The 22,513-nt window shown below is 42.7% G+C and overlaps 1 protein-coding gene across 4 annotated transcripts in view; it reads right to left on the bottom strand.

Annotated features, from left to right (window-relative positions):
• The window catches only part of DDX31 (DEAD-box helicase 31), a 51,213-nt gene that overhangs the window by 2,092 nt on the left and 26,608 nt on the right, over positions 1-22,513 (bottom strand). For 3 of the 4 annotated variants that reach the window (XM_069770806.1, XM_069770805.1, XM_069770804.1), the window contains 3 exons: positions 20,493-20,574; positions 14,306-14,417; positions 8,785-8,965 (listed from right to left, as the gene is read on the bottom strand). In XM_069770806.1, coding sequence (XP_069626907.1) covers positions 8,785-8,965; positions 14,306-14,417; positions 20,493-20,574 — 375 coding nt within the window. The remainder of the gene's footprint in view (positions 1-8,784; positions 8,966-14,305; positions 14,418-20,492; positions 20,575-22,513) is intronic. The other variant, XM_069770807.1, reaches the window with a different exon arrangement.

Raw genomic sequence — 22,513 nt, forward strand, 5'->3', positions numbered from 1 at the left:
TCAGTTTACTTAACAACAGGGAACTATCTGCTGCAAAAGGACAAGTAATCTACCAGTAGCTGCCGGGCTGAGTTTCAGCTCAGCAGGGAGGTTGTCCAACACTTTATTATCAATCAGGTGAAATCATTGCCCAATTAGTAAATCAATACCCCCTGCTGTGGTGATCAGCTGTACACAGAAAAGCAAGGATGCAGGGAAAAGGGAGGTTTCTCCCTCTAACCAGGGCCACAAAAATCAATGGAGCTGTGCTGTAGAACTTGTGCTGATCACCGAGAGAAGAAAAGCAGCTGTCAAGGCCCTGTTTAACCACGAGATGGAAGAGCCACAGGCAACAGCAACAGTCTGCAGTGACAGCACACCAGGGAAAGTGCACCAGGTCAGGATCCCTGGCCAGATTCTGATTCCTGTTGTAAACCTGTAAATTGCCCTCTCTGCTCAACTGGTGAAAGTCTCTGGGGCTCTGCCAGAGCAGTCAAGGTAACATCGGTGAGGAAAGGCACCCTGTGGTTATGAGACAAAGCCCAGGAGAACAGAGCAAGACCTTGATACCCTCCGAGCATCCTTGGTCAAAGTGTTTAATCTCTTTGGCCTTCATGTCCATTCTCTCACCTCATAACCCAGGAGGACTGCATCTTCCCTGTTGCCAAAGGCTGGTGTGATGTTAATTTAAGAGAGCTGTGTGGTGGTACTGGATACTGCGGGAAAAAGCTTCACAGAAAGGCTGTAAATGTAAGATGTATTTGCAACATAGACAGAACCCATGTTCCCATCACTGGATAAACACATGGATTGTCAGCATCTCTTTCTGTGATCTCATGTCTAGATATCACGCTATATTGAGCCCTAATGAGAACACACCATGTTGATAATGGGCACAGAAATCCCCAGCCCTTTAAATCCTTCTCTCCAAACACAACAGTCAGTCTTTAGGTGGGGAACTACAAAACAGTGCAGCTAAGGGGAACTTGCAGGGGAAAAAAGATTCACTAATGACTGACCCATCCCAATGTGCTACAGTACCAAGGTTTCAGCAGGGCTTAAAGGAGAAAGGAATGTTCAAACGGATGAGAGAATAGCCACTTTTACTGGCTGGGGGAAAATGAGACAGGAATAGAGAAGTCGTAACTCAGAAAATGAAACAGCCCCAACACACGAGTTAGGAAGAACTTGTCCCTGAACACAAGCTATTTGACTTCTCTGTGTTACTGTCCAGCATACTGGGTGTTGAGTGCTGTGACATATTGGATGCCAGGCAGAAGCACCACTGGACTACTACTCTTTTACGCTAGATATGGGGTATCAGGACTCGCATAAAAGACAGATGGGAATTGATAAGTAGTCAGAAGAGCCAGCAGAGATGAGTTAGGATCACCTTCTAACTTCAACTGGGGAACACATCATCCCTTCATTTGTAAGGCTTAACCCTAGACCCAACCACTGCTTTGGGCTTTATGTTCCAGGTATAGGGCAAAAACCGTATCACCCCAAGATCTATCTAATCACTTCATTATCAAAGGGAGAGAAAGGTGCTTTGCACAGTGAGGAAGAGAAGGCAGAGAGCCTAGTAATTGCTTGGCATGGTCTGAGAAAGCTCCCCTCCTCCTCATGGAGACAGAGGAAGGAATAAAAGACCCAGGTTTACAGCTGCCTGTGCACACCTGTAATTAAGTTGCAACCTCACAAAAGCTGGTACCAAGAGCCTCAGCAGAGAGACCGGAAGGAAACAGAGGAACTGTCCCCAGCTGACTTTGTTATATCCTGAAAGGCCAGGAAAGACCAGGCCAGAGACAAACTTTTAAAGACAAAAAAATCCATCCTCTTCCAGAAAACCAGAATGATTTTATTCACTCTTTAAACATGAGAAACTTGTGAATCTTGCTAAATACATCACTGAATGATGAAGAGACAGAAGAGGAAGAAACAAGAAAGAAAAAGTGTCCAGTGAAGGAAAGAGAATAAAATCCTTCTTTCCTCTGCTTCAGTTTCCTTTTGCCTCCATCTGCAGAGCCACTCCCAGCATGCTGCTCCCCTTCCCCATCCCACTCAGGAGCTGCAGGGGTCTGCAGCGGTGCTGGTGCTGCTCAACCCTCCACCTCAAAGGATATCTGAATGACTTGGACCAGTCTGCTTTTCTGGCCCCTTGACTCTCAACTCTTTGCTTCGCTCAAGAGTATCAGAAAAGATTCAAGGCAAATCTTTTTTCACATCATGAAAAAAAAAAACCAAACCCAAACAAGTGAATGCAGCATAGTTGACTAGCCTGAAATCCTCCCTGTTGTTTCCAGAGGATCTGCAACACGATACTAACTCACCACAGAAGTCCCACCTAGCTTGCATGCAACACACCTTCAACACAGTTTGCGACTTCCACACAGCTTGGGCCATTGATGGCTTTGCAAATGCTGAAGACACCATCTGCTGAATTCCACAATCACTAGCAACAAGATGGTAGAATAACAGACTATACTATGGCAAAAAAACCCAAGACAAGTATACTGAACTAAGCTTTGAGGATGTTCAACATAGCTGAGATCCTGTGGACAGCTCCAAGGCACAAACAGAAGAGGAAGAAAAGCATATGCAAACTGTTCTGTTTCTATATAACATCCCATTCATCTCCCAAGCATTACTGGTAAGATTATAAGAATGATCAAGTTTCACCAGCTGATTTAATCAGATTGAATTTGTTACTATATGCAAACCATGATCCTGGTTGTGGAGACTCTCAAACATTCAGGTGTGAAAGGACCAAGTGACAACTGTAAGAAAAAGAATGAGTATCTGATACCGTTTTTCATTTTCATTTCAAAATTCTAATAAGTATATTTCATTGACACATCTGCTTCATTAGAGAACTGAATCCCAAGCTGATCTCCAAGACAAAAACTCCTATGTGCCAGAGCAGTGGTACATATACATGCATGGTTTCTTGTATATCATTTGATGGCCCAGAAGATGCCTCTGCTAGTCTTTTTACCTAAATGGTCAGTGAGCTTGTTCTTAGGGATGTCTCCTTCAACTTGGTTGGCATTGCTGTCTGTTCCTTTGTCTTGAGCTGTGTGAAATGCTGGTGCAATGCAGTGCAGCAAGTGTAGTGACCTTTAACCAACTCGCAGCATCTGCAGCAACCAAAGGCTCCCAAATTGCTCCAGCTGAGGAAGAAGGAGTATAAAGTTCTGACGCACAGTTCCAGATCTCATGGTGTGTCTTTGGAGGAGACAGGAGTAGGCTGTTTCATTTATCAGAAAACATTTCAACATGGATCGCACTATCAATCTGCCTGACAGCACCTCCAACAGCTCTTTGAAATTGTGCCAGCAACAGAGCTGGGTTACCTCTGGGCCAAGGCTGCTGCAACACCTGTTTTTTCTACTTACAGTGTTGGATGAACCATCTGCAGCCAGCGCAACCCTGTTTGGGTTTGGTTTTCTGTTATTGTTTTTTGTGGAGTGGGGGCAAGAAATTCATCAGCAATCCTACACTGCTCTCGACAATTCAACAGATGGCCTAGGTACTCTGTTATCAGCTGATGTGAATGCTAGCTGGAGAAGATCAAGGAAAATTATTACCCAGTCAGACTGAGCACCAAGCTCTGTTCCAGAACAGTCAGAGCAGTGCAGTCTTCATGCTGAGACATGCCAAACAGCAAAGCCCACCTTACCATACTGAAGTCAACTGTATTTCATCTACACAGAAAGAGACAAAACGCCCCAGTTTCACTTTCGCTACCATCCCTTGGTCTTCACCCTATGGAGAAAGGATGAAAGCACCACTGGAATGCTGGGAACTTCCCAGGATTCTTGCTTCTGTCAGGCTCTTTCCCAGCCTGAAGGGCAGAATATATTTCAATTAGAGCTGATCATTTTTTGGTGTGTACCAAACATTACAGAGGTTTTCCAGCTCCACGTGCAAGCCCTATTAGCTCGCTCAAAGATGGAGAAAAGGCTCTGTGCTGCAGCCGTGGTGGAACATGACAGTAATAAAGGGCATTGCTGCATGCAGATAACAATCAGATGAATTTTACAATTATAAAACTTTAATTTCATAACAGGACTTTTTTATAACATTATGATGTGGTAAGCAGGACTCATCTATGTCCCTGAACTGCCTTAATGAGGAGTGATGGTGATGTTTGCTTTCACAGCAGCCATGTCTCTTACTCTAATTTTTGGATCTGTTCGCACTCCAGTCCATGAATACATGCTCTTACCTGAGCTCCAATCTGGCTTTCTAGAGCAGACTGCCCAAATCAAGTGAAATTCCCGGTGGGCAGAATTCCAAACTTGCATTTTGACTAATTAAGTGATATTAGGAAAGCTCTAAATGGCATGCAAAAACTGGCAGGCAAACTGCTTCTAATGATTAGAAAATTGCTGTGCAGGGAGACCCAGCTGCAGCCTTGATTCGCAAGCCCTGTCAATAGAAGCATTAGTCTTTCCAAAATTGTCAATGCCAAGACATTCAGAAGTGGAATCAAGGATACGAGGCAGGAGAGAAGGTGAAAGGCTACTAGTTTTCACCCAAAGGAGACTGTTGCCCTAGCCATACAAACCAGGACACACAGGGTTGCAAGGTATATTGCCCACCAGGAGTCTAATTCTATCTGACCACTAAATGCTGAAGAATGAATTAGCACAATAATTTTGCAGCCAAAACCTTAAGGGCATCATGATATCCATATTCAGAGCAACGGCAGTGTAATAATGATGTAAATCAATCCCCTCAAACAGAAGCACCCTGGACACCTATTCTTGACCCCATTTTAGTTAAGGGTTGGACTTAAACTCTGAAGCATGAGCGGATTTTCACCTCAATTTTTATACTCACTTTTTGCACATGCTGTAGCAACCATGAATGTATGTGATACTCATAGGTAAATTCAATCTCTCTGAGCATTTCTGGCATCAGAGACATCCTGTAGCAATGAGTTCCACAGAATCCATCAAACGTAAAGATTTACCTCTTTCTTTTTAATGGCTTGAATTCACAAACAAGGCAAATTAAGTTGCAACTCCTCATTGCAGCGAAACCCTTTGGGGACATACACAAGTCTTCCAGAGTTCAAAAGGAGAAAACACACCATCATCCACCACAGAATCCCAGAACCACCACCCCCCCCATCCAAAATGCAAAAGACTGAGCAGCACAGGGATGCTTGGTGGAATGGCAATAGGTCTTTAGCATCTGCATTGTGAAAGAGTCAAAAGACATGTCTATCTGGCATGTCAGCTACTTCCTGTGCATGCTGCTTCTCTGCAGTGAACGAAAGACAGTTAATCCCTCAATGGAAGCGGGATCAGCTTCCTTGCATCTACCCTTCAGTAAAAGCATGAGCCCAGACACTTACTAAGCTGGTGTACCGTAACTTAATATACAGTATCCGGTTCATGTGCTCATCTCTTACTTAAATAGAGCATTTCAACTTTCAAAAAAAACCCCCCAAAACCCCCAAAACCCCAAACACACAAGCAATTATTTTTCCACCTTCGAATCAGGTTTTGCAAGAACCACTACAGCTAAGGGGACAGTTGGTTTGCACAAAGAGGTTTAAAAAAATACATGGAAGTTTTACATGTGCATTCAAGAGAGGGCTGCTTCCACATTTCAGCACTGAACTATCACACACCTGGCTGCTCTGTCCTCCTGTCTCAACCTCCCCAAGCCGGCTCTCTAAGGAGGCGCTAAGCACAAAAGGAGACTTAAAAAGAAATGAAAAGTTTTCTTTGTCCTCTTAAGGAAACATTTAATGATTGCCGTTACCTCACTTTCAACCTGGAGTGCCTGTTCTTTATTCTCTGGGCAGGTGCTGAGAGATGAGGCTTTAGTGAGCAGACTGATTAAAAACAAGTATCGGATGTTTGGAGACAATGTGTAATACGACAACCAACACTCATGGCACCACGTGAGAAATATAATTAAAAAGATTGCTCTGTGACTAGGCTGTTATAATTTCAAGCCTTGCATTTTACAATTAAAAACCATTTGTCTTCTAAATGGCAGGGTAAATTCTGCTTTCTGCTTTGTCAGTGTGAAATCAAAAGCAATTCTCTGTAAGTTAACAGCACTACCTTGAATTTATACTAGTGGAGACTGAATTTGAATCTATATTCACTCTCTCTAAACCATCATATAAATACTAATATATCTTCTCTCTCTGGTGATTTTTTTTTTTTTTTGTTTTTTCTTAAGCACACACAGAGAAAGTTGATTAGAAACAAGTTTCACAGGCAAGAACAATTGTTGCACGTCACAACTTTGGCTACTTCTGCAGGGTCTTAACTTTCCAGATGCTCCTGGATTTGAAATCTGGAGCTTGAGCCGTGACAAACCTGTGCAAAGTCTGCCCACTTTCCTTGAGCTGCAATTATATGTTCCACGTGCAAATGAGCTTTCAAATCACTCTCAGACCATTTGTTCTAACACCTCCACATCCCCCAACCCCACGTGTCCTGTGCATAAACTACCTACTGTATCTTGAGCTTGTCTGTACTATAATAGGATGAAGACTTGGGGAGGAGGAACGCTGTCTAAAAGAGGTTCGTAACAAGGGAAAAAGTAGCTCTAACAGAGTAGCAACATCATAGGAACAGAGAGAGGCATTGTTGCAGGCCAAGTAATCCTATGACACGCTACTGTCAGTCATAGCTTGACACCCTGCTGGGCCAGCAAGACATCAAAGCCCACCCCATACCATCTTACATGCTCTTTATCGGCTAATCAGGCTATTCTTCCTGAAATAAAGCTCCGTTAAATCCCCTGCTCACAGGGGCATTCCCATCCTGTTGCCCATCTGCTGGTGAGGGTCAGCTGAAGCAGGAGGCAGATCAGTGGCCTGTCCCTGGTGGCTTCTCAAAGCAGGACAATGCTGTCTCCAACTTTTTATTTTAAAATCCCTTCCCCTTGCATTTTTTTTTTTCCCCAAGATATGTACATGTGCAAGAGATGTCACCAGCCCAGGAACAATTATGGGGATTAGTGCTTTAATTGCATGGCTAACGTTTGCTAATGGAGTTTACAGCAACAACTACACGGAAAGAGTCACAACTGATACTGATAAAATAAAAAAGATTTTCCTCCTTTGGACTATGGCAGTGATTTTACTGGCAAGCCAGAGGTTCGTATCCTGCCATTGTGCTAGGGAAGACAGCGAGCCCTTAACATTGTAATCTCAAAAGGGAGGATTATTTATCCTGTGGAACCAACTCAAAGTAGCTAGGATCAGACGTACTGAGCACCTTCGGCTCCATTTCAAGCAGAAAAGATGACTCAGGGCTCTGCTCCTCCAGAAGCATCAGGGAGCATCAAATTCCTTACACAGGAAAGGAGTACCCAGGAACAGTCCTGTCCACACAGCAGAGCAGGCAAGCAGAGGCACAAGTCTGTAGAATGATCATTTCTACCAACAGATCTGCCTTTTGATTTGGGCTTGTACTTCTATAACTACAGTCGATCGTATAATTAATAACTAAAAAAATACACTGCAGTCCTCCCCTTTCCTTCAGGTACTAAGCTAATGTCTTCTTAGGGAGAATAAGTAGTCCAAGCTGCAGCTGACCATTCTGAGAGGACGGACACAATTTGTCCTATGGCAAATCTGACAGCCAGAAAACTACTGGCGGAACTGCAGGAGAAAGCCTACAAAAGACTGCCTGTCTAGTGTAGAAAAGGTGATAAAAAAGGCCAGAGGAGGCCACAGAAGGCCTTTAAAGACAGTAAGACACATACTTTGCTCCTGATACAGTCGTATTTGTCAAGGCCAGGAAGGAAGAGACTATCTTGTGAGACAAATCAACACTCATACAGCCTTGCTCATAAGGCAGAAGACAGTCAACTTCAAATTCGAGAAGTGAAAAATATTAATTTCTCTGCTATTTCCTTGATGCTTTTATTGTCCCATGCCCTACACTAACAGCAAGTACTTATGAGCACAGCTGTACCTGTGAGAGCATTTCCCTAGACAGGTATGAGGACAAAGAGTTGCTACTGCAGTTGATCCTGAGCCAGGGATCATAGCTCTCTGTAGGACCATGTGACTGGGAGTGGGGATGTGAATGGAAAAAATCTGGCAGCTTCTACTATGGAGGTGCTTGGCCATGACAACAGGACTGCTGGTGGAGCTCTAGCAACCAAGACCTGCACAAAAATGTGAACTACTCCAATATATGGGAAGTCTCATGCTTTGCCCTGGAACACTGCCTGTACCTTTTCTCATCCTTCAAGGTAGCTCTTGTGTGAAGTATAAATAAATAAAAGTCAGACTGTTTCTGCTCATAAGACTCATAGAAAATGGTGTTTTTCAAGTGCTCTGAAAATGGAAAAACTGCAGGAAAACCCAGGCTGGTCTCTATAGGTGCATCTCCACACTTAGCAGCTTCCTTCAAGAAAAAGCATCTTTATCAGAAGTCAAACTACAAAGTGAGCTGCTTGGTTTTGTTTTGTTTGTTGTTTTTTTTAAACCGAATTCCCACTCAAATGGTTCAAGCAAGTTGGTTTAATAAATGTAATTTTTAGGCCCTCTAAAGCCATTAGAAAAAGGGGAATGAAACAACAGCTCAGAGAGCAATGCAACCTAAGCCAATGGCATGATTTAGCCTCTCGGGACCAATCACATGTGACCTGCCCATGGCAGGGGGGTTGGAGTAGATGATCTTTGAAGGCCCCTTCCAACCCAAACCATTCTATGATTCTATGATTCCTGGAGCAAGCACAACAACCTTGAGGAGTAAAGCACACCATAGTTTGTCATGTGGTGTTCCTTGGCTCAGGAGCATCAAGTTGGCCTACCTTTTTGGTCTTGGTTTGGTTTTCTTCTTTGAGCCTGCAGCTGGAAGAGCAGTCAGGTTCTGGGGGGCATCTCTCAGACCAAAGCTCTTGGCCACATGACCCAGGTGGAGAGATTTGATGTGGAAGATGTGCTTGAGGTTCCTGGGATAGGTGGTATAGGCACAAAGGAAAGACTGCATTGCTGAGGGGGAAAAAAAAAAAAAGTCAATTCTGTTTACTACTGCATTTTTTTATATATATATACTTAAAGATTCAGCTGTTCCAGCTGGAAGGACATTGGTCTTGTCCTTTGGGACACCTTCTGGTCAGCAGCTGGTAGAAAAGGTTGGCATGTTAAAAATCTGTGAAGGTTGTATAGTACAAGTACAATCCCAAAAGGAGAAGGTAGGTGGTGGAGAAGCTTTAGGAACTGAAACAAAGCTACATGAAGTTGCATTAGGTTTGCCTCTTGCAAGGATGCCCTTTCTGCCAGAAAGGGTGATGTTTGTAGCACATCTCACAAGAAGAGTCATTGACATCAAATGGTAGCAGATAAGGGGAGAGAGGGAACAGAGATACAGGGATGAACAGAGGGAAAGAGAAGCATGGAGATGGCATAGGAAGACTCCTCCGGTATTACAGTCCCAGTAGTCCATGCATTTTTCACCAGTTACTAGCTAGTCCCTTATAAATATCTGAGAGCCAGATGGATTTCCTGACTCATCATCACACTGAGAACAGAGCTCACCTTCTCAAAAGGGAAAAATAATAGAAATGTGTGCAAATTTCCCTTCACATCTTTATATTCCTGTAATGCCCTTCCCTCAGGGCTCATTGCTCTAAAGACGATCATCCATTAATATGAACACTACCACTGCTCTTCCATGTACCTGTAACATTAACTACACCCAGGTTGTCCTCTCTGCTATGGGGAATACAGGGACTTTTAGAAAGAAAACTCTACAGCTCAGAAAATGCCTCCCTTCAATCCCCTGCTGCTCCTCTGCTTGCTAAACCTCCTGTATCCCCCCAGCCCTCACTCCAACCACCACCTACATCTTTCCCTCCCTCTCCACCCCTGACAGCAGCAAGCTCTAAACTCTAACCTCTCCTGCCCTTGCCTGTTGAGCCACTGGACCAGCAAGTTTGCCCACAGCTTATGTCTAATCTCTTGGCAGCAGCCAGAGATTGGAGTTTATGAACAGTAATAAAAATGTCATTTTAGCAGATCAGCTCCTGGAAGGACCCAGGGAATCCATCAAAGCTCTGTTTACTGAGTAAAGCGAACTCCTTTTCCCAATCGATGAGAAGAAAAGATTGAGTTTTTTGCACCTTCTTCCCAATTTCACAACGCTACTCTTATCGAGGCATCTGAGCATCAAGAGACCTGTGTTTTCCCCAAAAGATAATGCTAAATTCCAAATACCCCATTTGGGTGTCTCATTTGAAGCTCATCCTTCTGAGGGCTTACAAACCATCTCAAATACTCTCAAAAACCCTATTCTGCTGCTTTTTTTCATAAAGTTATTGGTCAAATTCACCTGCTATGAGAAGGTGTAATTCTTCAAAGGGAAGAATATGAACTTGCTCCTGCTCCGAATTTGGTCCCGTTGGAGCCAATATAGCTGTCTTTCTCACAGCATTTGAAATGGTTGATACTAAAGATCCTGTTATTATGAAGGTTGAGCTCACCTCCCACAGTTCTCCAGATAGGAGAGGCTGCTGGTACTAACTCCCCAGATCAGAGTTAGAGAATCAAAGTGTCAAAGACACCCCTATTCCCAAAGTCCTGCCAGACAACTGTCAGATTCAGTCCCAAGCTGAGCATGCAAACCAGGGAGAGCTGCAAAACACTAACCCAAAGCTGAACTAACAGCCTTGCCGTACCAGCAGGTCGAAACCACAGCTCATGCAACTGTTTTACCTCTCAGGAGCTCAGAGCTGCTAATGTTCATTACAGCACCCATGAGATTTAAATGAAGACCTTTGTGAGTGTGACTCTTTTTTAAATCTTTACTATCAGGTCTTTAAACCTCTCAGTGTTGCCAGAGCCATGTTTTCCAGATTTTATGTGCAATTACAGTGGCCAGATATTAAAAGCTTTTTTTTTTTTCCAAAGTTGAAATTTTTTTATAATTTTGTGATCAAAGAAAGCGAGCTTTATGAAAACAACTAAAAAAGGACTGATAACAGTGCTGGTCAGGCCATAATTCACATAAAAGGTACCTCATCTTAACACCACAGAAGCAAACTGCCTGAGCTGTTACAGTTTTTGCAAGACCAACAAGAGTCTAAGGCAATGTATACTAGTCCGGGATGGGATTCAGACTTGTACTCATGTAAGAGAGTGGATTTAGATTGGTTCTTTGCACCTGTGCATCCCCACTTTTCTATAGGAAATGCTAGTGTGGAAAGTCAAAGGAAAAAAACAGAGCACTACATATGATGGAGATTAGGTAAGTTGGTTTGTTGGTTTTGTTTGTTTGTTTGGGCTTTTTTTTTTTTTTTTTTAAACAGGGGACAAGAGGGTAATGAGATATGAAAGTGAGACAGGTGACATAACCTGTTCACCATGCTCTCAGCTGGCAGCCAGTTCCCAGTGCTGGCCCCAGAGCACAGCCTCAGCCGCATGGCTGGATAAACCAGTGGAGGCATTTTGCCAATGTACAGAGCATGTGGGAACGGGAAGGAAGAACACACCAAAACCGCCATGGATTCAAGCATTGTGCCACAGCAGTGGGCTCCTGTAACTCTGCTGACCCTCTCAACACATGAGCTGAGGACAGGAAGAATGAGGCAAAATGCTCAACTATTGGCTATAAAATGGGGAGACACACAGGAGAAAAGCAGGGTTTGCTTCCTCACACTTTCTGTAACCCCAGTGGCACGAAGGATCAGAGTCTCCTGAGCTCCGTCTGTCCCCACAGTTCCAAAACAGAGTACTTATCACCATGCAACCCTTTGGATGAGAGTCCTCCATTTCCCAAAAGGGGCTCCACATTTCATGAGATTCATCTTTCAGGTAGCAGGGCCCAGCCATACCCCTCCTCCCACCCATCTCACTGCTGATCAGTCAATCAAGTTTGAAGGGCAGCACCTTCACTGAACCATTTGATTTGAGTTTGGAAAACACGGGACCGAGAGGCAGAAGGGGTGGGCAGGGAGCCACTCGCCTTTTGAAAGCAGGCTGCAGTGAAAACACTGCTTATTAACATTGACTAGGTCAGAAAATGGGGAAAAAGAGAAAAAGAGAGAGAAACAAATGCATCTCTGGCACAGTTTCCAATTGATTGTCTGCCATGAAAGCAAAAGCCAGCTGCCATGTTAATTATTCATGATGCCTGGCGCAGAGGGGAGGAAGAGGGGGCTTATGGAAGCCACTCAGCAGTGGAAAATTTGCATATGTAGATAGCAGAGTAGGAAAAAGAGGTGGAGTGTTCCTGTACAAGATAAATGGGATGAACAACACTTCAGCATTTCCTGATATATCTTCTGTACTTCTTGTCTGTGGCTAAAAGTTATTAATGCTGAGGTCAGCAACAAGTGTGCGTGGGGTGGGACGGGGTAGGGTATTTGTGTGCACACAGTGACACATGCTGTATAGATAGAATTTCTAAGTGTGGCTGGAGCCATTCAGTTATTCTCCCTGTCACAGTCATTTCAGGTTAGAAGTTCACATGGGGTATAAGGAATTCCAGGGGAGCTACAAGAAGCTAATTCATGCAGAATCAAGGATTTGATGATATTAGTTACATGCTTTGAGATTGTGGACTTAAAAGTGCAGCTATAAAAGTAATTACACCAGTCAAGTAGCACAACACACCTGGAAATGGGTGCAAGCAAGCCACTTGTATAGCAAGCCTCTAAGACTTTCGCTGTAGGAGAAAGGTATTTTGAAACCCTGAGGGGAAAAAAAAAAAAAAATCAGCACTGCAACTGTCAGGGGGGTGGTGAGAATCAGTACAGTGACGTGCAGTGGCAGGGGGTAGAGGAGAGTGAAACAGTAGGATTTCAAATACCTCACCCATCAATATGGCCATGCATCATTAAAAGCATGTAGAATAATGTTAGATAAGCAGGTTATTATAGTAGGAGCTCTAGTTGTTCTATGTCATCACCTAACAAGTTTGTAGAACATTCAGAAAAGAACAGCACCTTTGACCTCTTGAACAATCACTTCTCATGATTCCAAACAATTTTAATGCTGAACTTAACTTCTATCTTGAGAACAGCCTTCCCTTATCCAGTTTCTGTGATGACACTGTACAGCTCAAAGGCCAATTTCCCCATTTGGTTTTGGACCCCTTAGCATGTGACTTATGTAAGTTTAGCACATATGGTACACCTGTACGCACATGCATACAGCAGGTATATATAGCAGTAAACAGAAATGATGTAGACCATTAAAATTCATCTAATCAGGCTCCCTTCATCCAAACCTAACTGGAAACGCTGCAGAACTGAAATCAACAGGAATTCCACGCAAGCTTAGACAGCAGGATTTGACTCAGATCAAAGTGACAAATGAAGTGAAAAAGAAAACAATCAGGAAGGGAGACATGTGGGAAGAGGAGACTCAAAAAAAGGGGAAAGGCTCCAGTCCTATATATCGTGAACAAGAGTGGTTTAGTCTCTTGCATTTTGTGGACTTGTCTCAATATTTAATAACCAAATTCCAAGTAATTGTCAAGGACCTTTGGGGCCTGACTTCCCACATTCCCTTTACAACAGCTGTTCAGTTTCCAGGTGCACCCAGATCAGCCTTACTGGGCAACAGAACAGTACATAGAAGAGGGGTGCCTACATTGCACCACCTTTTTGGCTCCTCTCAGGAGACTGCTTAGTGTTTCTTTTCCTACCACATCCCTGGCAAGTTTTTAGTCTTTCCCCCAAATCCACCTTCCTCTGGATTTTCCAAACTGAGAAGCAGAAGGGAAGAGTTTATTGTACTGCTCAGTGACAAATGCTGTGCATTCTGCTTGGCAAAGATGGGAGATCAAATCCCAGATTTGCACCTCGCTACAATTATTGTTAAATCCACCCCAGTTTTTCCTCTTCCTGCTTTTTTGAGTAGTTGCCCTCTCTTTCATTTTTCTCCCATCCCACACAACAACCTCCAGACTAAGATCCTTGCCTGTTAAGAGTTGCTCCCAAGGCATCCTGTCTTACAGGCTTCAAATTCATCCCTGGTGTAAACTGAAAGCATCTAATGGGTACTGCACCAGGACGTGGTTAAGCAGGTCACCCATGACCTTCCCAGCATAAGACGCATAATCTATTCGCTCATGTGATTGGGTCAGAGCCCTTGGATGTGAATCCTATTGAAAGCCAAGATTAAACCTCATTTGCACGTAATATGGGAATGCAAGACATTAACATTTAATATCATCACAAAGCCTTCTGGGCCCATCTCAACCCCCTACAGAGCCCAATGGCCCCAAAATGTTTCTTCCAGGCCTTTTCCCTGAAGCTCTCCCCCAGAAGAAAACCTTGGCAGCTTACGCGAACCCTTCTGGAATAAACTGAAAAGAAATGCACTGACCTTTCTTTGCCCACTGGACAGTCCCCTCGCTGGAGTGAACGTAATTTTCAAATTTTGTCTGCAAGACTGTGGCCCGCTCCCGGACTTCCTGAGGGTCCGTGCCACAGGATTTCTACAAGGGCGGTGGGAGGATTAGAGGAAAGAGAGAATTTGAGTCAGGAATAATGAAGCAGTTTACAATAGATTTAATAACAGTAAAATCACACAGTAACCACCCAGGGGCCAACAAAGGTAATCCTCTCAATATTACTAGAGAAAAAAAAAATATAGATAAAGATGTTAAAGTCAAAGCAGCAAGTGAGCGCTGTGTGGTGAGGAGAGCAAATCAGTTTTAATTCTGTGTTTTCTAACATCTATCACATATCTTTTTCCCTCGCCCTTTTTTTTCTTTTCTTTTCTTTTCCTCCTCCCCCCTCTGTGTCCAATTCAACAGGCCAGATACCACTGCTTGTCTCCATTGGAGTTATCTGGAATAATTCCCCCAGACTCTGTGCTAACAGTTTTAGACTGGTGTTGCAAGTTCCCCTGTACAGTTCCCCAAAACACCTGGCCTGTTCTTGGCAGTCATGGGGCAGGAGATCTACATTCACCCCCAAGCTCCAGAGAATGGACCAAATTCAGTACCTGTGAACAAAGCCAACTAAATGAACTTCTCACTGTTGATGCCTACATGAAGTTTTCTCACTGTCAACAAGTTATACTTAACTGGAACTGCCATCACGTGGTTCCTCTAGAATAAGACAAGTTCCTTGCACCAAAGGCATGACAGAAGAAACTTCCTCAGACCAAAAGGGCAATTTTGCATGTGCTCAAGCTTCCCCAGAATCAGACTGTAGGATGCAGTTCAGGAAATAGAAAACAAACACTCCTGGGAGCAAGCTGTTGCTGGGAGGAGAAGAGAGGCTGTCTCTCCTTCTAAAGTACCCAGGCAGAGAAAGGAAATGTGGACAAGAAAACAAGAGAATTTTTGATGGAAAGTTGACAGCAAAGTGCAAAGCCAAGCATCCATGGATGTGAACCTCTCCCAAGAAGGGACTACAGTTCTCAAAAGCTACTCAGACAGGAACCAGCATCCAAGTCCAAGTGCCAGATCCAAGGCAGTAACTTGATACTGGTCAAGCCCCTCATCTGACCAGGGCTGACTGAAAACAAACATCCAGCTCCCATGATTCTGTACTAGGCCTGTGCCAAGGCAACAATCCTGTTGTTCTTCCCCGGTAGATTTGCATGCTAATGCTGCAAAACCCTCCCTCCCTCGCAGCTGCGAGCACCACCTCTGCACTGCTGCCAGTCCAGGGGAGCCATACCACACTGACACTGCGAACCTCAGTGATCATGGAAGGCAGGCAATGCTGCTGGCACCCTACACAAAATGTTTTGCTGACCCAGATCTGCCACTCTATAACCTAACAGCAAATCTGCCCAGAGACAGACCTCGAATGTAGTCTGAATTCCCTGCACAGTGCCCTCTTTTGAACTCAGGATCCCACAGCTTCCAGCCACTGGGTTATTCTTCAAGGAAGCAAACACACATGGGGACCAGAGTTCCTGCTCACTCACTACCTGGACTAACTGTCCATCCACATTTCCAAAGGTAACAGTGGGTATTTTACAGCTACATGAAGAGTCTCCCAGATTTCTGGTCTCTCTGCTGTCTGCCTCCCAATCCACTCAAGAAAGACTAAAAACACAGCTTGTTTCACCGATGCCTTTCAGTTTGACTTGGCGTGTGTCTATTAATCAGTTGAGACAGTCTGCAGTCGAGGGGCCTCTGTAAAGGTTTAATAAACTACAAGTGGTGCTGCCTCCCCAAAGTGGACACTCATTGCTGTGACTAACAAGTTTCCATTGACGTGAAACATAAAACTTTCTTGGCCTGCCTGCTCCTCCTAGCCCCCATCACTTTTCTTTTGTTAAGCCTCCTGGCAGCACAAAGTGTCACCTTCCCAGCGTTTTTTAATATGAATGTGAAATTAGTGAGGCTTGCCCTTTCCCCTGGCGGACAGAATCCTCTGTTATTAAAAAGTAAAGCACTTTAATAATGAAAACTTTTTCTCTTTTTCCTGTGTTTTAACTGTTTAAAATTAATGAGAAGGGCATAACGGTTGTCAAAGCGATATTGAAAGCCGGGTAGCCAGGACCGAATAAGCACGAAAATCCCTCCAGAGTGTTAAATAAACAGTGCTTCAGCCCCCTCTGAATCCCTCTGTTGGTTATTGTATACATTCTGTAACAGCACTCAGAATAGATCTGAGCACCGGGGAGGCAGAAAGGTTTCAGAATTCCAATAAAGGCCTCAAATTAAAGACAGCCTGGTGCGAATTCCAGGAGAAAATTAAAGAGACCTCAAGCTTAAGTGACAGGTGACTTGCTTCTGTGTCACAACTGTCAGGGGATTTAGTGATAATATGGCAATATATTACAAAGGACTTTTCTTATTCCCCCCTTTAGGTTTCAAAATGAGGCATCTCTTCTTCCTGGTGCTGGGGGGGGGGGGGGGGGGGCGGGGAAGGGAAGAGAAAAAAATGAGGGATAAAAAACCTGGGTGCATAATTTCCAAAGTGTGAGGTCAGTCCAAGAGAAATAAATGTAAAAAAGCAAATGGCAGGAAACATAATGTACTCTGAAAACAGCTTCTCCCCTCCTCCCATCTCTACCTTGTCTTTTATCCCCTTCAGCCCCTTGAGACAGATCTCATTTTAAAATTGCCCCCTAATGGGCATGAAAAAAAATCTGTGTTTGATTCCTGCCTTCCAGGGAGGTTCATCTAAAAAAAAAAAAAATATATATATATATACACACAATAATAATAAAAAAGTAAATCTAAATTTAAAACTGACTCAGAGCCAAACTGTGAAAATAGAATGTGCACACTATGTGAGTGTCTGGACAGATCAAATAAAATAGTGCTACTGGAAGTGCACTGGAAGCCATCCTGTATGCTTTACTCACACAAGCAAGCTTTAATCCTGCTCGTATCCTGGTTCGGGTGAACAGGACAATTAATTTGAGACCTTACACATTTTTCCAAGACCCAAAACATGAAAGCCTACTCCAGAGGTTTGCTTGATCTACTCTCCATCTAGATGAATTTGTTACATCTGTTAAGTAAGAAGCATTATTACCCTTACAGAGAATAGCAGGATAGGAGAACTTTTTCTACCTTGTGTTTGCTTAAAGCCTATTCTTGCAGATCGCTAACAACTAGCATAATGACTGTGATCAATAACAATATCTATAAGCTAAAAGAAGAAATGGGCCTGGATGCAATGTTATTTAACTGGTTTGAGACATCGGGGTACTCCCACAAACACCAACTACACCAGGAAAAGACATACTTATGTCTTTCAGAAGAAGAAAACTTACGATTATAAAGACTGCAGCTTTTAGGTTTGAGAGGTTGGGAATAAGTACTGAAAGCTTCTGATTTCATTAAGAGAATATGTTTAATGGGAGAAGGAATTGAAACACCATAAAGCTAGACAGAGGTAGAAAAGTTCTTTCCTAAAACAGTAAAAAAAAAAAAAAAAAAAAAAAAAGACAGGAAAAAAAGCACCAAAAAGCCACGCTGTAACATCTCCCACTTCCATTAGACTTCAAAACAAAATGAAGGATTTTGTTTTAATAACAACTTTTTACTAACCTCCACACACCTTCTCTAGAACTCACCAAGTCCCCCTGCCCCCCTCCATAAAAGTTGAAAGACCAAATTTATTCTCTTTGTAGGCAGGTGAACATTCACACACCCAGACATAGCCACATATATATTTTATATACCTAAATATAAAATATACATTTTACAGGCACTTCAGCTTGCTCCCTGGCTGCACACAGAAGCCCAAAAAATACATGTTCCAATGTGGTACTTATAATGGACTTCAGTTGAGGCAATGAGAACCGAAGAGCATTATAATGAGGTTCCTGTGTGCACGACTATAATATATACATGACTCAATGCATGAAGAGCTGATGAGCAAAGCTAACACTCTCCAATGGCAACATCACAAACGGATCAGGTTCAGCTCCTCCTAACAAGACCTCAATCACACTCTGTCCTATACAATGTCCCATTGCATTCCCAGCCTATCGTACTGTCTTTATGGCAAACTTACAGAATTTAAGAGAGATTAACCCTCCTGATAACTTGGAAACATGCCCCTGCAGCTTCTGAGAAAGCAATGCAGACCACTTACAGAGCCTCTGATGGCAATAAAATACAAAGCTAACAAACAGAATGAATCCTTGACTGCATTTAATATATTTTTCAAGTAATTCCTGAAGAAGCCTATTTGATATTGACAGAACTACGGTAATTTTCATCTCCATTAAATGATACAGATTTTTTTTTTCCATAAAGAGAAACTCTATTTCTCAGTCCCAATCCTTTCAGTTTCTGAGTCACACAAAAATAGGTTATTCTGTATTTATAAGTTCCTGCAGCAGAATCAGACCATCCTACAGCCAGAGTGGATATATCTCAGCTCCAGTGAAGTCAACAGCAAAATCCCATTCACTTTGATGGCAGAGGGAAAAGAGGAATTCAATCCCACCTCTGACTGCAAGCGAAAGGAACCAGCTCCTTCCGCACATGTACTTGTGTATAGCACCTGGCATGGCAGGGCAAGCCCAGGCATCGCTGCTGAGCAAAAACCAGAGTAATAGCTACTTTCAAATATGGTTTGGTTTTATATGTTGTTTGAAGGAAAGGGAGAAAGACAAAAGAAGAGTATTTAGAATATTCTGTGCTTAGATGTGTAGAGTATTTTACAGTTTGAAAGCATGGTAGAAATACCAATTTGATCAGTCCTGGTAGCAAACAGACTTGTTAGCTTTTTATTGCTGTTCCAAAGGCAAGGATACAAAGACACTGAGATGTTTAGGTGAGAATTTTCCAAATGGATCAACGATTTTTGAACCTATGCAAGCACTGGGCTCTGACATTTAACAACATTCAGCAGGCATTTTCTCCTGCCACTTTTCAAAAGCCAAATGATAATTTCCTAGAAAGAACACATTCTCTTTTTTTCCCCCCACTTTCCATGAAATAACATTTGTTCTCAAGCCCAGAACAGGTAATATTCTGTCTCATGTCAGCAACAAATTTGAAGTGCAATTTCCGCATAAATGTAATTGTTGAAAAACTCTCCAAAGAACACAAAGTTACCTGCCTATAAGCATATTCAGGAAAAAAGGAAAATATTTATACACAGAAGAACTATTTAAGATAATTTCTGCATTAATAAAGTACAGCTAAACTTTTACATATTTGTTGAATGAATTAAGAGGTCATATCCTAGGCATGTTACAGACATTTAAAATATAGGCATTACAGGCTGATTTCAGTGAAAAACTGCAGTAGTGGGAAAGAGCTTTAAATAGAGCTGTATCTCAGATGAGCCACAGATCTGGCTTTCTGCAAAATATAGGGCACGTAGGAAAACTGAACATCTTTCAAAAGCATGTTTACCAAGAACACCACAGTTCATAACAGTCATCTGCAGGAAACAAGAAGGCTCATACATGGTATAACAGAAAGAACGAGCAGGCAAAACAGCAACAACAGAAAAAAAGAGCATGCTGCATCATGCTTGACACATTCTTGACTTCCATTCAAAATGAGGGTTCTTGGAGGATTTAATTTGCCAGAATGCAGAAATGCCTGAGACATCAATTGCAAATGACTGAATTCTGTGAATTAGCAACTTGAAGGCAGACCCAAAGCCTGCTGAAGTCAATGAAAAGATGCCCGCCAACCCAGTGAGCTTTGTTTTAGGCTTCAAGTAAATACAGATAATAAAAAACCCCCTATATAACACATCACCAAATTCCCTTATTACTTCAGAGAAGTTTTGTGTCATTTGTGATCTCCAACAGTATTTTAGTGTGGAAAAGCCAAGAGAAACAGAAACATTGTGTGGGGGGGAAACCCAAAGCTTTTGCAGCCAGAAACCTTCACTGTCTGTTACAAAAATATTTGCTGTAGAGTTAGAAGCAACTGCTTTTTGGGGACAACAGTTTAAAGATTGGACAACTGTGATATAAGGCAGTTCTATAATTATTTGCACTTCTGGACGTCATGGATATACCAAACCTTGTATTGTAAAGATAGAAGATAAGGGAGGAATGCTTGTGATGTTTAACCGGTAAATGAAAATTGGAGCAATTCCAAATCAGCAGGATAACTCACCCTTCTTCCTGGTCTGTGCAACTTGAAGCGATCATCTTTCATCAGGCTGGATAATATCTTCTCCATCTTTATCTCTGAAATGCTGAAGCAACAAAGACAAAAAGTTACCATTTCTCCTACTTTTCAAATATAGCACTTAACAAGCCACAGGCTGATAACAGATAGCAAAAAGATTGAGATTTACACATTCAACTTAAGAATTTATCCCTGAAATACGTGAAGTCTTACCCCAGACACTCACTTAGCCACCCTAAAAGTGTAACTACTGTAAAATCTCAACCCCAGCTAGACTGGTGCTTTCACTGGAACAGACACAATTTTACCCATACTCTTGTGCTGTTACAAGTCACCAACACACACTCCAATTCTAACAGAGCATCAAAATAACTGAAAGTCTCCTTGGTTCTTAACCAGAGTAACTGATTAAAGAAAAAATTTAAGCCTTTAATTGTATTTCTGTTGTTTTCGTAATTTTTCTTTCCTTGCATTGACTGAGAAGCACCAAGACAATTGGGAACCATTTGGTTACATTTTCCACTAAAAGAAACTCAAAACAGAGCTGAAGCAGCTCCTAACATTAATACTTTTTTAGATTTGCTTTATAACTATAAACAGTAAGATCTGTAACCTCCACTTTGAACCCAGAGGGTGTCAAACATTTTATTGTACATTAGACACCATGGGCAGGGAGCAGAAGGTGCCTGCATTCAGTTGCTTGTGCAAGTGTGAGAAAGAGACTAAGACATACACATACAGGCTGGAAAGATGTGCTCCACTTACTTTGCTACTTCTGCATCTTGTCTCCCCCAATTTACCTTCCAGATTCTCTGGAATCAGAGACATTGCTCAACCCTCATTCAAAGGAACAAGTGCTTTGATGTTTACACGCATTTGCTTCTACCCATGTTAGGCAACCATGCTCCCAAAACTGAAGAGCTAAAGCTAAAGCTGTGTAAAGACACAGCTCCTTCCTCTCATAGTGGCTCAAGCTCAGAGGGTAACAACAGGATCCCAAGGAACTCCTCCTATCAAGCCAACTCTCCCACAGCTTCCCTCCCTCTGGTCACATCATCGCACTTTCCCACAAGATCTTACACCATTCCAACTTCTTGCTACATAGCTTGGGTCAAAGCTCAGAGTCACACTTCCTGACAGACACACTCACCCTCCAATTCATTTATAGCTCCAAAAGCCACCTCTGACACCAAACACACAGTTTGATTTCCTTCCCCATTCTGAGAACTCACCTTCCCTCTCATTTGAAGTGTAAAGCCAAACCTGACCCATTAGGGACCCCATAGCATTTTTTTTAAATACAGGAGGCTCAGTCAGCTGTCCTAGCCAGGTTTCACACTGGGCATTTATTTTCATTCTGTCGACTCACATTCCTCCTGTAGATTCAACCAGATGATTTATTCCCCAGTCTTGCTTGCAAGACACTGCTGGGTACTGTTATGGCCCAGATACTGGAAATGCTTACAAACCTGCTTCATTTTAAAGTGACTGGTCCTACTTAGAGATGCATTTACAGGAGACTAGAAATTCTTTGTCCTCTTTAACACTGTCTTGTGGGGCACACGCACACCAGGTGACAATACAGGAACAGCTGTGCAGCTCCAGGCCATTAATATTACAGCTGCATCCAAACTGGGTCCCATTTCCAAGGGAATTACTCAGATGATAAAAGCTGAAGTTTGTGGGCCCAAATTTTCAGCAACGGGCAAAGGTCATCTCTAGGAAAGAGATTCTTCTCCTTTTTATACCAGAATAAATACCATAAATACTGCATGGAAGCCAAGGAGTTCATTTGGGGTTACATCAGTCTAAGGAAGAGAGAAATCTTGGGGGTCCAACAGTTCTCAGACTCCTGAATCTCAGATGGTCAGAAAGATGTATGCGGTTTCTGAAAGGAAGCATTGCTGGTATTCTTCAATTTGTAAAGTACAGAAAGAAATTACAACAATAAGGATATCCTCTTTCTTTTCACTCAAAGATCTTTAAACACCTGGCTAGGAGGAATG

The sequence above is a fragment of the Haliaeetus albicilla genome, chromosome 26, assembly GCF_947461875.1.
Source record: "Haliaeetus albicilla chromosome 26, bHalAlb1.1, whole genome shotgun sequence".
NCBI lineage: Eukaryota > Metazoa > Chordata > Aves > Accipitriformes > Accipitridae > Haliaeetus > Haliaeetus albicilla.